Genomic DNA, 13808 nt, shown 5'->3' with positions numbered 1-13808 from the left:
ATTATTATTTTCGTAGAATGTGTCAATTATTGGAAGTGTTCAACTCGTTTTTCCATATGTGATTAATTACATAATGATAAAATATGGATCATGTAGGATTGACGTATCATGTCGTGTCATTATTTCTATATTAGTATTAAATTATTTTTATGAATTTTTTTTTTTAATTAGCCAATGGTTTTATAAGCGTGTAGATATATACCTTAGTTGCGGTTCTTAGCTTCCAAGGTCTCGAGTTCCGTATGAGTTCAACTGAGACTACTTACGCCGATTAGACCGCGAAGAAGGAACATGATGATGATGATGATGATGATGATGATGATGATGATGCGACACACAACCGTAGTACACAATCCATGGGGCTAAATCAATGTGACAGATTTGTACATGCAGATAACTCTAACATAGAAAACATTCATCACATCACAACATGACGAGTCTACTATGCCCATTTATTAATTTTTATGGAGATACCCAAAGGTTAAGGTGCATTTTTTTTTGGCAATCCAAGGGATATATGCATCCAATGTAAACAAGAATGACTAAGGGTCACTGAAAAATTCTTGCATGCAACAGATGAGCAATAACACAAGTTGTACAAACTCGTGCTGCATTTACTTGGCCTTGTCGGCAGACTCGGCGGTGGTCGAGGTGGCAGCTGCATCCCTGGGGCACTGTGATACATATGGCTTGAGCTGCAGAAATATGTAAATACCATGATTCAGTGTCTCTAAGAGTAGACAAATGATTCAGCTGAACTTTTGAGTTCTCAGAACACAGCAAGAATTTGTATTATATGCAATAAGTGAAACAGATGATAAATCATGTGGCAGGAATTTTGGCCATAATAGTGCTGGTTCACACGGTGCGAGTATTATTATTATTATTATTTTTTACTAGAGTTAAGAAAATAGATAGAAAGAAATAGCATCACCACAAGAATCCACTGTCACATAGCAAATAGCAACTGAGTTAATAAAACTCCAGTGATGGTTTCTCCACGAATAATTAGTATAGAGAATAAAAATTACTTGGTTTAACATTCCTAGAGTTATTTCCAATAAGAAATCTATAAAGTTCATATCAGAGTACAAGCATACGAAAAAATAGCAATTTATTCAAGATATGATGCTATTAACATTTAAATTACCTTAAAGTCGGTTAAATCTGGGACAACATAGAGTGGCAACTTCTCATCCATCACTACATACCCACCTGTTACAAAATGATACATTGACCTCAATAACAGATAGCATTCCCATCAAATTTAACTCAAGATTAGAACTTGCTTTGAGTTGCTTAACCAAGTAAGATATTATACTACTAACTATAGTATAGTATTCATCTATATGTTCCATTTTCTTTGAACCCCTAAAGAATGCAGATTATGCAAGGAGGTGGAAATTAGTATAAGTCTAAAACAGGACTGCATTATGAAATTCTTGGACACACATCTTGCATAGCATTACGAAAACTATGACAGCATATGCCAAAAGGCGAAAAAAAAAGAGACCAGTATGATCCTTTCACTCGATCATCACACTAGACCAACTAAACTCAATTGATTCATGAATCATATCAACCACATTAAAGGAATAAGAACTAAGAAATATTCTAGTGAATGCCTAGCCATGAGATTTCAACACCCCTTAAAAGAAGTAAGTAAACAAAACTGAAATTATGAAAGACTGCGGAACACAGTAAACAAAATCGAGTGTGATGATCATAACCTTTACGAGTGTGGAAACCAGTGGGCTTGCAATTTTTTCCCTTGTAGTAGTCCCGGGGCCCTCTTTTTGAAGATAATATACTCAATGATGAAGTTCGCTTCCTCCGCATTGCCCTCGCCAACCCCACTATCAATCCCAGAGGCATTTTGTTTGTTTTTCTTGTTCTTTATCCTTCAACCAACATAAAAGACAATGGAACGTCGAGAAATACTAAACATAAGCAAAAATAATATGCAAATACAGAAACAGAAGGAGTCTCATGTGCCTCCACTCGAATGCATGCCTATACAAATTTGAAAATGGATACATAATTGACAAGGAACATAGATGGCCTCAGTCAAAATCATATGAAAAGAACCAAGAAAATAAAAAAATAGCTGATAAGCAACAAACATGATAACCATTAGAAAACATGCAAATGATACCAGCAGAGCAAAATGTAATGAATGCATGAGCATAGTTCTAGCTTGCAGTGTAGTCAAAGGTGATAAGCACTGAAAGCCGTCAGTGCCAAAATGCCGAGGCGTTAGATGCTCGGGCGACCGAGATGAGGTGCTCGCTAATATTAAAATTATAGAAAAATATAATCGCTTAAATAAAAATAAGACAATACATCATATTTCAAATATCACTACTAAATCATCAAATTAGATTCATTTAAAGCACCAGCAATGACAGTTTCAATCCTTCAAACAATTCATAGGCTATACTAACAAAAACTAACTATTATTAACAATTAAAAAGATAATGAAACAGAAAAGGAGGGGGAGAAGCAGGGAAGCAGCAAGGGGTTGCCTGGGAAAGAAGCAAGGAGAGGGGGCTGACGACTGGGACTTGGGATGGGAGCTATCGGGGAGAAGGAGGATGATGATGAGGATAAGGATGAGGAGTAGGTGGGAGCTGTCGGGAAGGCTCAACGGGGGGCGACGGAGGACGAGAAGAAAGAGGGAGATGAGGGATGTCGGGGCATGGGGAGGCCGTTGGTAGGGACGCGAGATCGGTAAGACTCGGGCTGGGGCGACGGCAGAGGTGGAGGGGAGAAAGAAGGAGAGCGATAGCAGGAGAAGGAGGAGAGGAGAAAGAAGTAGAGCGTTAGCACGAGAGTGGGGAGGGGGAGGCGCACCGTCGAAAGCGGAGGAACCGCGGGCGATGTGGCCGTGGTGGAAGCGGAGGCGGAAGGAGTACGTCGAGCTCCTGGAGGGAGGCGCGGTGGAGGCGCTCGCTAGCGGCTTGGAGTCGCGGGCGGTTAGAGTTAGGGTTCAGCTTCCGGGGTTTACGCGATCGGCCGATATGCCGCCGCATCCACAACAGAACTCGCGAGGCTCCACGGGAGAGAACCCAAGGATCCGACGGGCCACAAAGCGCCGAGATGGACTTATCCGGATCAACTGACGGATAGGATCGATGGATTGGAGTACACGGCTGAGCTCTACCCTCCTCAGAATTGCATCGACGTGTATCTAATTAGGTCCGTTCTTAAAGAAGACTCTTTGGTATTACTGTATCGACAACATACTCGATGTATCTGGAATGCATAATAATGCTGTCTCTGCTGTTTCAGACACATGGATTTCATGATAGAATCTGCATCAAACTCAGCTTAAAATCTCATATTGATTATTGATAGAAAGAAAGATGGATCAATCGGTACGTAGAAACTATGACAGAATGTACAACAAAACACAATGATGTTTCATTTTATGTCCTACTTTCTACAAAGACAAATACCTTTTGGAAGTAAATAAATTTAAGATGTACCATCTCATCAGCAAAAGATGGATTCTCAAATCTCACTGTAAGATAAATCAGCACTTCTCGATAATTTGATATTTATTCATGGATGTGTTGTCACATGAGCAAAGACCACAAAGACATTCTCAGAACCAAATTAAACAGCCAGTAACAACACAACATGGACTAACTTTTGGACAAGCCAAACAAAGTTCAAACAATTACCATCATAGGCTTCGACAAGCTTGCATTGCTCAGATCTGCTTGTAGCTTTATCTTGATTGCACCTTGATGTCCTAAAATTAGTTTGTCTGGGCTGCTCCATAGTTGCGGATGCTTGGAGGATGTAAAAACAACTTGCTAACCACCAGATACATAGAAGAGTATATTACGCTTGATTTGCTCAGCACATAGGTAGAGTATCAGCACGGCGAAACCAAGTCACTCTTCGACAACATTCACCAGTTCATATTCCACCAGAGATAGGTTATTATCCTCTTTCACAGTGAAATCTGCTGGATCGGTCACTTCAACACGGCCCCATTTGTCCACAGCAAGTCTCATGGATCCCTTGAACATATCAATCTTTGCATTCCGGAGAATTAATGTGGTCCCTGGCGTCATCATGTCCACTGAAAAAAACCGTGCATTTACAGGTTACAGAAGCAATGTGAAAGAATACAATTGAGAAGCAACAATTAGAAAAAACTTAAATAGAGAATTGTCATTTAATAATTATACAGGTTCAGGGTGCCAGAGATTGCAGTAAGCTCATGTAAAAGAGAAGGGTGGGCTAAAAATACATCATAATTTGCATAATTGAAGCACGAGAAGAGCAGAAAGTATGAAACCAGGTCTTCAAGGAACATTTCCAGGAGTTCCATACAAGCCCAACTTTTACCTTTTTCTTCGTACATGCATGGGAAAAGAATGAAAGGAATCGATATGAGAGATGAAACAGCATGCAAACATTTTGATTAACCCAAATGCATTTTTCTCTTCTTCATAATAAAATTGGTTTTCTCCTGTTATGCAGTCTATTTCCAACTAGCTTCCACGATGAAACAGAAGTGACTGTCGATACACTGCAGCAAAGAGAGCATTCGAGTGTCTAATTCATTAATTTTAGTATTTCATTTACATTTGATGGCTGAAAACTGGAATAGTGGTTAAATCTTACTTTGGAATTCTCTAATCAGTAGTTCAAGTCTTAGATAATTATCGAGCACTCATCATCACATCAGTAGTTTGGTTTATTTCAGAATCCTCTTCTTCACATTGTTTCAATTTAGAATCTTGATTGAATTAGGATAATTATTGATCTATCATCTTATGTTTTTGGCTTCAGATGTTCTTCTCTATTAAGTTCAGCTAAAAGGAGGATGCACGAGGCTCCCACCAAAGCAGGACACAGGAAGGGTCAAATATATGCAAGCTTGCCATTTGTTGGGTTACCAAGACTTAAATGTTGAGACTTGAGGAGGAGGAGTCACCCTGAACCATGATACTACATTATAAAAAGCGCACATAAATCTACTGATGTTTTTAAGTGGACTGGAATGGACTAGTAAAACTATAAAGGCTTATCCTGTTCGATGCCATAAATCAGAACAAAAAGGTTTACCCTGCTCATTCCTAGCAGTGACGAGAATCATGCCAGTTTCATCACCAACCAAGCATTCTGCAATACGCATTTGACGTACTTGAGGCCCATCAGGGCGCTTCTTCTGCAGGACCATCTTGGAGTCCACCACCTTAACTGTCAATGTATGCCCATTGGTTCCGGGCCGAAGCTGATCAACCTTGGTGAATACTGGTTTTCTCAACCCAGGCTTCATATCAGCCATTTCTGAGGAATAGCAAAACAGATAGAGTAAGCAACAATTAACCAGAATAAATGAAAACTAAGCTCACTCAAAATCTCTTTATGTTTACTGATAGAACACGTAACAAGGTCATTATAGAAATTAACACAAGCATTTTTTATATGGTAACAATTGTTTGCTCTCAAAGATGGTTTTGCTAATGATCTAATCAATAGGGACAGAATCACCCTGAACAGTCATAGTAATTACGACAACTTAATTATGGATAGTAACACAAAATATAGTTTCTATTACTAGCACCATTATTGACCACTAGTAACACAAGATGGCTAAATTTGACGAGAAGAGGAAACAAACTTGGGCTAATCTACAAACGTAGAGTAGACAGATATCGATGCAATCATATGAAATTTAATCTAACTTTATACATGTTTAAGCACAGTATCGACTATCTTTCTTAAAAATTCTCTATCAAGTCAAAGCATATGAACTTTCTCGGACATATAGCTGGTATCTTTTCTTACATTTTTAACAGATACAGTGCATACGATTCGAACCAATAATTGACCACATCTAGAAGAAATTTCAAAGTTGTCTTGTCATCATCATGATCCCAAAGGAACACAGATCAGAATTGGTTATCAAATAAATCAAATTTTGATCAAAACTGGACAAGCTGACTTTTCTCTACCAATTAAGAAACGAAACCCACGCATTAGGAATCCTTCAGGAAAGCATACAATTGGAATCTTTACTAACATAAGAAGAGCAGATTAAGGTACAAAACAAGATAACAAATCTATTTCAGGTATGATCCAAACGCAGAGTCATAAATCAGAAGAAATCGAACTCTTGGATCAAAAGAAGGCGTTCCGAACCATCGACAACGAAAGGGAAACCGAAATGGTGAGATATTTGGAGATCGGCCTCGCAATCGGAGAAAAAAACAGGATCGTAACTCTAAATCGCAATCCGACTGAGGAGATCACAATGGATAAGAGCAGAAAAAGATACCTCCTTTTTACCTTTTCTATTTCCTGTGAGGGGAGAATGAGGCGGAGATCCGTGCGGTCGTGGCGGAGAAGCGAGACTTTGGAAGCTCGCTTTTCGAGGGGGGAAAGCCAACGGTTCTCTTGCCGTCCGATCGGATGATCCCGGCCGTACATCTGGATGGCGGGCCACGGGGTTTCGAACCGAGATGACAACATATTTCAAAATGGCCCTTCGATTTGAAAGTAATTGCTATTTGGGTGGGGGCGGCTTTGCCCACCCGGTTTCGGATAAGATTCGATCGGACTATGGATGTTGGTGCCTCATAATGATCCGATAACCCGACTTGAATCTGACCCGAAATTTATCTCTTCTATCTCAAATTAGACTTTATGTGATTCACATTCACATTTGATGCTCTGTATACCATACGACATCGAAAGTGGTAAAGAGGGCTTGGGTTGATTTATAAGATCTATATGTTATCTGAAGTATTTTGCGGATGATACAAATTATATGGTCATATTCAATTAGATATGATATATTATAGATATGATTGATTATAATTATCAAAAATTATTTTAATATAATTTTTTAGGAAATATATTGATGGAATGAATTTTTTTTTAATTATTATCTTAAATCGTTTGCTCTTGTATATAAAATGATAGAATCTCAAACCATGATAAATTGAGATTATAAATCTATTTACAATCTCCCTTGATCCCTATTCCATCACCCGTTAATGATAAATGATAGAAAGAAAAAAAAAAAGATGAGTTTAGTTCTCCTTTCAAATTGGTATTATTGCTTCTTTCGGATTGGACGAATGTGTATTTGCAGATTTCAGTTTCTAGCATTTAATTTTTTCGCATAACAACATAATTATAATTTTTATGCTTACAATTAATATTAGATTTTTGAAATTAAAATATTTTATATCATAAAAATATACCAGATGCTGAAGCAGATCATCGGTTGGTCATGGGCCACCAAGAACGGTGCGACGACAGAGAAGCCACGATGAGAGATCATGATGTAGCTTGCAGTCGGGCAAGATTCAATTTTGACCTAAATTAGGTCGAAATTGATTAAAAATGGATTGAACAAAGATGCATGTGTAGAGTCTTTTTGGACAGAACACACCGACATTGATGATGGCACACAAGTCAGGTTGTCTACAATGGTGTTCTGTTATTGTGGAACTGCTAGAGTAGGACTCAGAGAAACCAGAACAATAGCCATTACAAGGATTTGTAGTAGCTAGCACAAGAGGAGAGTTCGATACACTGAAATGAACACTTCGCGAATTGGAACGCAACCCATGTAGCACACTACATGGTTTATTACGATAAACCAACACGATGATTCACATGAAAGCTTCCCGGTGCAGAAGAGAGGTGTATCATCACTGGTACTGGCTCGCTAGCTTTCCCTCCTTCACAATGTAGTTTTGGGCTGGGAATTCCTGTCCTTTGAAGTAACAATCCAGCATGTCCTTCACTCCAGCAGCATACCTCAGCTGCATGGTTGTGATATAATTCCAAATATAACTATTTGACATTCGGCAAAGATTTAGAAGGGATGAAGGAAACCAAGCAAGAAAGAAGGCATACTTGGCCGTCGATGGTAGTTCCAGAAATGTGGGGTGTCATTGCCTGGTTTGGCATGTACCGCCATGGATGATCTTTGGGAGCTGGCTGTGGATTCCAGACATCGCCGCTGTAACCTGAATGATCAGAGGATTTCAATTATAATTATGATAAATAGTGACTTGAACTACTGACTAGGAGAAAAAAATAAGAAACATATGGAATAGAGTTTTTGGATAGTTGCTGAAACGGTAATTATCCTATATGCGCATGCTTATTACAGTTGGAATTTGAGCCAGTTTAGTTAGGGAAGTGGAATCCCACCAATGAATGGTCCATCAGAATTCGTCATGATCTGGCAAGCTAATCGTTCTCTCATACAGTATTAAATAGGAGCACCCAAATCAAGTTAGGATTTTCAGATAGTGCTTCTATTTCCGATTAATAATGTCAGGCTGGAGTACAATATTAACTTCTTTCAGTTAAAATGCATGGCCACAATAAAACTACAGGGCATTTAATAAGTTAACTATCGTGCTGAAGTTGGTTGGTGTTTTCTAGGTAGGATCATAAGGATGTCCATTGTATATCTTATAGTGGAATTCCTTAAATCTGTGATGCAATGTTTCGTACCCTTCTCCTAATAGCTGCTCAAGAATTCACTCGAACAAAGAAAAAGGAAATAGGACGAGAATTGCATGAAAGCCTCTTTGTGTCCAAGTTCTCATAATTTTTGTTCCTACTATAGAATTAAGTGCTTGTCATGGCCTCTCTTTTTTTTTTCGGACCTTGAATATTTTCCTTGGGACATTATTCTCTTTGTTCAAATATGAGTTTGCGCAAACTGGTGCTACAGTCAGAATTCCTATTTTTCTTCAACAAATCCTACGCACCAACATATTCTTAGCTTGTTCAACAAGTTAGACATTCTTCACATAGCCAATAAATTAGAGTCATTATTTACGATCACAGAGCTATTGACTAAGCCATACTTCAGATTATTCAGTTTACAAGCTAATCCAATATGTTCTTTTACATTTTATGTTTCAATTTGTCCAGCAAATCTTCTTGAACATTCCATGCTACTAAATGACTAATCAATACAATCAGTTTACAACGCAGGTTTCTTATAATTGCATGTCTCACCAATATTCCAGCCTAACTAAGTTAGTTGGCTGCTCCTCTCTTCCGTGGATCTCCGTTAAAGACATTTTATTTATCATCTTTACTAAGAATCATTATTCGATTCTTTGATTCTAATTTTACATATATTCTGTGTACAATGACAAAGGTAATGTGCTTACAAGCATTCTGTACCATGGCAGAGACGGTGAACGCGGAGGTCTATATGACCAAATCAAGTGAATAATCACTTTACCTTAAGATCATCTCTAACATTATGAGAAACAATGATATCAAGCATTGAAAACATAGATCTGATAAGTACTGCACCTGCAATGTGCCCACTGGAGCAAGCATCAGCAACTGCTTGAGTGTCCATGATAGCGCCTCGAGCGTTATTCACGATAAGAACTCCCTTCTTCAGCTTTCCAATCCTCTCCTTGTTAAACATTCCTCTGAAGCAAACAGTGCAACACTTAGCACCAGATTACGATCAAATAAACAAAAGACATGACTACATGCACAATGATCCAACTAACCATCTCAAATAATTAAATTCTCCAGTTTATAGAAAACTTAAAGCAACTTCATAATCATAAAATAAAATATTCCACTTTCAATCATTAAATAATCAAAGAAAGAAACCTGGTTTTCTCTGTAAGAGGTGTGTTTATAACAATAATGTCGCATTTAGGAAGCATTGTGTCAAGATCTTCCTCAAACTTTGCCCCTATCTCTTTCTCCAGTGCAGGGTCCATCTTAATCCGGTCATAATAGAGCAGATTGCAGTTGAAGGGCTTCAAACGCTGGAGCAAAAGCTTTCCAATTCGGCCAGCACCAACAGTTCCAACAGTCTTGCCCTCCAGATCATATGCTCTGTATGCGATTCCTGCTACATTCCAATCACCTTTAATCACCTGAAGATAACCGGGAACGAAGTTTCGGACAAGAATGAGAATTCGCATGAGCTCATCTTCTGCAACAGAGACCACATTGCTTCCGGTGACCTCTGCTACAGTCAATCCAGCCTCCGCTGCAGCTTTCAGATCAATGTGGTCTGAGCCAATTCCAGCAGTGAGAAGAAGTTGCAAGTTTTTAGCCCTCTTTATCCTCTCCGCGGTAACATAAGCCGGATGAAATGGGGTTGTTATCAGAACATGCATATCATGAATATGCTTCTCAAGCTCTGGCACGAGAAGAGAGAACAATTAGTAAAGGAACAAACGCATAAAAGAAAATCGAGAGAACAATCACTACAAAATTCCAGCTGGAATCACTCTATGCAATCTGAAAAGAGGTAAACTATATGAAGAAATATTGCTAAATGCCAACATGCATTAACACTCTCCATCTTTGTCAAAGCATGTTGGCAAAAATTCATCCGTTGACATAAATTATTCAAGCATATTTGAAGTAACATCGAATCCTGAATGGTACCAACCACAATTTGGGCCCTCTTTATCATCAGTGACAATGTATTGGTGGCCTTGAGATTCCAGCCAGTCCCGAATGCCCAAGGATCCCTCGACGCACCCTACGAACTTGGGGTTCAACGAAGCATACTCATTGGCTTTGTAGAATACTCCGACGATCTTCTTGCTTCCGGGAGAAGCCTGCATGATGATCACGATCCAAAATTCTTGTCACAACTTTCTTTTAACTTTTTTTTTTTTCTCTCTTTTTCATTCAAGACAATACAGGAAGAAAATTAGATAAAGAATGCTCAAAACAAACAAACAAGACTACAATTCTCAATTTCTAAATTCTTTTTTTTTTCTTCTTTAATCGTAGATCAAGCAAGAAGTCAATACACCAAGTGTGCATCCTGAGAAAACCAAAATTACCAAAGACCTACACACCAAAGATTCTGCCTTTTACTACTTCTTGGGTTTGATTAACCAAATTAGACCGCCAATCACCAAAGTTATCAAAAGATAGAAACCCAACGGCCGCTTATAATCATTTCCGACGCTAATTAAACTGACTACATGTTACTCAAACTCAAAATTACCACCTAACTTATTATGAAGGCGAGAAAATTTCAGAACGCAGTCACTCAAAATCAGGCATTTAAAGGCACCAAAACAATTGTGACTTTCCAGATCACCGCCAAGACGAATATTATTCGAAAACAGTAATCGGAACCCAGGCAAATTGCTGCTCCATCAGAAGGGGCGGAAAAACCAGTAAGGATCACAAAAAGGGAATTTATAGGTTACATGAAGCATCCTTGAGAAAGGAGCCGCCTCGGGTGCCGTAGAACCCAGGGATCTCATCGCGTGTTTCGCCGCCCTCAGCATCGCCATCGGCCTATTGCGATCGAGACGAGAGATCGGAACGGAGACGGGAGAGTCAGCGAAGAGGTGAAGTCACTGTATATAGGACTAGTAGACTTGTGAGAGCAAGAGAGAGTTCAGGGAAGCCAAACGGCAGAAGAGAACACGTGTCGGGCAAATATGCAAGGAGGAACCCAAGGCTTACTATCCCGTCGCTGGAAACGCCTTGTAACTCTCGTGTCTCAACATCTTCAGCAAACAGGGAAATACGACTTCTCATTGGATAAAGACTGGATCGCAAGTTAATAAGATGCGTTTCTTTTGAGTTCGGTGGCTTCCAGTTATACAGGTGATCCTCAAGCTATCGGCAGATCGGATAGACCTTACCCTCGTTTGGGACCAGATCCGGTGTAGTAATCTGCTGAAGGAAATAAAATAGCACGGTCGAAAAGACGATGCGTGTTACATCCGCCACAGTGGCCTACGAACTTGTCTACGTGTTAGATAATGACACGGTGAAGTGGTTCGTTTGGTGCGTCGCTGTAAACATGCGATCTTTTTCACCGGGAGGCGTGGCAGCGAGAGCAACAGCGGGCCCCGGGCGGCTTGGCTGTTGGTACGATGGCAGACAAGGGGTGGATTCCTGACCGTCCGACGCATCATGATACGTTACACACGATCCTTTGTCGTCGAAATTATATATCGGATATGGGCGAGTACTGTTTGGCCCGTGACATCTCAAGATTGATTGATTGATTCGGAGGGATGATCTCTTTAATATGATATGATGGGAGACTCGCCAACATTACTTTAGTGTTCATGATGTAAGGGATATGATCTCTTACATAAGACATATCTCATCATCATGTCGATATGATCATCTTCTTTGTAATCAATATCAACCAAGAGATAATAATAATATTATAATCTTATTATAAGAAGAATATAAATACATAGATATTATAGTGATATTATCTCTTATCAAGTAGTATTAATGGAAATACTATTCACATAATTTTATGGAGTTTGATAAAATCAAAGTCGCTCAAAAATCAACTTAGAATCAATGCAAAAGAAGAAATTTGATCTGACTCCGAATCAATAATCAGGTCCGATAACAAAAAACTAGCTTAAAAATAGTCCATTCCATCAAATCATAAAAAGGTCATACCAAACATTTACATATTAATAGAAATAAGAGAAATTTCGATTTGAAGTTGCTTAATTGTATAAAGAAATAAGAGAGATTAGGGTTTGCTTGAGGATAAAAGAAGTTAGGATTATTAGAACGGGTGATGTGACCGGCGGAGGCCGTTCACTGGAGCAAACAACCCCAGGAGCTGTTGTCGGTACGGTAAGAAGGACCGCCTCGGTCCCTTCACCGCCTTCTCGCTTGTTCCCTTGCCGTGGAACCGACGGTGGCCGGTGACCGCATCAACCTCCGCTAACCGCCCTCCCTCCTTCGCCCCCTTCCCACCTGCCGCCGCTCTCGCGGTGTTGGGACTCATGATGTTCTTTTTGGCCGACGCCTCGAGGAACACGAACTTTTCCTTCCCGTCGCTGTGGCTCCGGCCGACCATGTCACGTAGCCGCCACTGCATCGACGATCCGGTCGAGGCGCTCTTCTTGCACCGGTCTGCCTCACCCGGGAAGTGCTCTCCGGCCGCCGCCAGCTCCTCCGTCGAAGACTCCGCCCCTGTCACGATCTGGAGCCGTCCGAACGAAATCTGGTCGGCCTGATCCTTTGCTGTGATCGTCGGCTCGTCGGCGGCGGAAAGAGGGAGGAGGAGGTCGCGGTTGAAGACGGGGTAGGTGGGTATGATCCGGCCGCCGGAAAAGATCTCGTCCGCGGTGACGGAGGGAAACGCATCGGCGTCCCTCACCGCGAACGTGAACTCGAATTCATCGCCGGAGTCGTCGTCGTCTTCGTCGACCGCGTTCTTCTCCTCCGCCTCCGACGGACTAACTTGGTGAGCGGAAAAATCGTGGCGAGAGGCAGACTTGGATGCATCGGACGCCGGCTCGTTCTCGTCGACGGATGCGGATGCGGAGGCGGAGGCGCCGCCGAAGCTGGGAGAGGCCTCGAGGGCCGGCTTCCCGAGCGGTTCCGTCGTCATCCTCCCTTGCTTGGTCCGCGGTGTCGTGGAAGCAGAGCGAACGAGGGCTATAAAGAGGGAGCGGACAAATGGAAGGACCGCGTCATCGTCGTCAGGGTTCAGGTTTCCATTAGTTATCATCGAAAGTCCGATGCAATGGGCTCCACTTATCGATGGTGGGACACACGACGAAGGTCGAATTCTGGACCGTTGTTGTGGATGGTTGGAGTTGTCCAATTAAGTGGCGAGGGATGCGTGGTAGGTGGAAATGGTAGGCGACCGCCCCAGGTCGACTGTTGCATGGTTGCTTCCCTCCGAGGAGGATAAGCAGGACGCGTCGAGCTTCCAGAAGGTCGACCGTTTCACGCGGATGCCTTCCCTAAATAATTTATATAATCCAGCCCACGTGTCTGTCACTGTTCTATGATAAGATTGATCCGCGTTG

The 13808-nt window shown here is 40.9% G+C and overlaps 4 protein-coding genes across 6 annotated transcripts; all 4 read right to left on the bottom strand.

Moving 5' to 3' along the window:
• Window positions 1-431: 431 nt before the first annotated feature.
• LOC135606733 (uncharacterized) lies at window positions 432-2993 on the bottom strand. Its single transcript, XM_065097889.1, has 4 exons — window positions 2854-2993; window positions 1731-1901; window positions 1151-1215; window positions 432-695 (listed from the first exon to the last, which is right to left on the bottom strand). Exons 2-4 carry the CDS (start codon window positions 1873-1875, stop codon window positions 615-617), a joined length of 291 nt encoding a protein of 96 aa, XP_064953961.1. The 5' UTR covers window positions 1876-1901; window positions 2854-2993; the 3' UTR covers window positions 432-614.
• A 549-nt stretch (window positions 2994-3542) lies between these two features.
• LOC135583153 (uncharacterized protein At4g28440-like) lies at window positions 3543-6427 on the bottom strand. Of its 3 annotated transcripts, none has more exons than XM_065097886.1 (3): window positions 6313-6427; window positions 5086-5310; window positions 3543-4093 (listed from the first exon to the last, which is right to left on the bottom strand). In XM_065097886.1, the coding sequence occupies exons 2-3, from the start codon at window positions 5306-5308 to the stop codon at window positions 3903-3905; spliced, it is 414 nt and encodes a 137-aa protein (XP_064953958.1). In that variant the 5' UTR covers window positions 5309-5310; window positions 6313-6427; the 3' UTR covers window positions 3543-3902. The 3 variants fall into 3 exon arrangements, with proteins under 3 accessions (XP_064953958.1, XP_064953960.1, XP_064953959.1); XM_065097888.1 differs by having other exon boundaries at window positions 6302-6387; XM_065097887.1 differs by lacking the exon at window positions 6313-6427 and adding an exon at window positions 6166-6305.
• Window positions 6428-7451: 1024 nt separating this feature from the next.
• Window positions 7452-11460, bottom strand: LOC103977228 (formate dehydrogenase 1, mitochondrial). The gene is made up of 6 exons (XM_009392685.3): window positions 11211-11460; window positions 10433-10604; window positions 9637-10177; window positions 9322-9446; window positions 7894-8006; window positions 7452-7799 (listed from the first exon to the last, which is right to left on the bottom strand). The coding sequence occupies exons 1-6, from the start codon at window positions 11295-11297 to the stop codon at window positions 7686-7688; spliced, it is 1152 nt and encodes a 383-aa protein (XP_009390960.2). The 5' UTR covers window positions 11298-11460; the 3' UTR covers window positions 7452-7685.
• A 1090-nt stretch (window positions 11461-12550) lies between these two features.
• Window positions 12551-13504, bottom strand: LOC135606516 (uncharacterized). The gene has a single exon (XM_065097547.1). It carries the CDS (start codon window positions 13502-13504, stop codon window positions 12551-12553), a length of 954 nt encoding a protein of 317 aa, XP_064953619.1.
• Between the last annotated feature and the right edge of the window lie 304 nt (window positions 13505-13808).

The sequence above is a fragment of the Musa acuminata genome, chromosome BXJ2-3 (genome assembly GCF_036884655.1).
Source record: "Musa acuminata AAA Group cultivar baxijiao chromosome BXJ2-3, Cavendish_Baxijiao_AAA, whole genome shotgun sequence".
In the NCBI taxonomy this organism is placed as follows: Eukaryota; Viridiplantae; Streptophyta; class Magnoliopsida; order Zingiberales; family Musaceae; genus Musa; species Musa acuminata.
The sequence above is the reverse complement of the archived record's forward strand: the minus strand, read 5'-3'. Positions and strand labels throughout refer to the sequence as shown.

Bases quoted from the DNA above. Each gene is read 5' to 3' on its own strand.
- LOC135606516 (XM_065097547.1), bottom strand. From the start codon at position 13,504: ATGATAACTAATGGAAACCTGAACCCTGACGACGATGACGCGGTCCTT.
- LOC103977228 (XM_009392685.3), bottom strand. From the start codon at position 11,297: ATGGCGATGCTGAGGGCGGCGAAACACGCGATGAGATCCCTGGGTTCT. The intron at 10,605-11,210 runs GTAACCTATAAA...ATCATCATGCAG, and splicing joins CTTTCTCAAGGATGCTTCAT to GCTTCTCCCGGAAGCAAGAA. The intron at 7,800-7,893 runs GTATGCCTTCTT...ACAACCATGCAG, and splicing joins GAACTACCATCGACGGCCAA to CTGAGGTATGCTGCTGGAGT.
- LOC135606733 (XM_065097889.1), bottom strand. From the start codon at position 1,875: ATGCCTCTGGGATTGATAGTGGGGTTGGCGAGGGCAATGCGGAGGAAG. The intron at 1,216-1,730 runs GTTATGATCATC...ATTTTGTAACAG, and splicing joins TGGTTTCCACACTCGTAAAG to GTGGGTATGTAGTGATGGAT. The intron at 696-1,150 runs GTAATTTAAATG...ATATTTCTGCAG, and splicing joins CAGATTTAACCGACTTTAAG to CTCAAGCCATATGTATCACA.
- LOC135583153 (XM_065097886.1), bottom strand. From the start codon at position 5,308: ATGGCTGATATGAAGCCTGGGTTGAGAAAACCAGTATTCACCAAGGTT. The intron at 4,094-5,085 runs GTAAACCTTTTT...GGTTTTTTTCAG, and splicing joins CACTGCTAGGAATGAGCAGG to TGGACATGATGACGCCAGGG.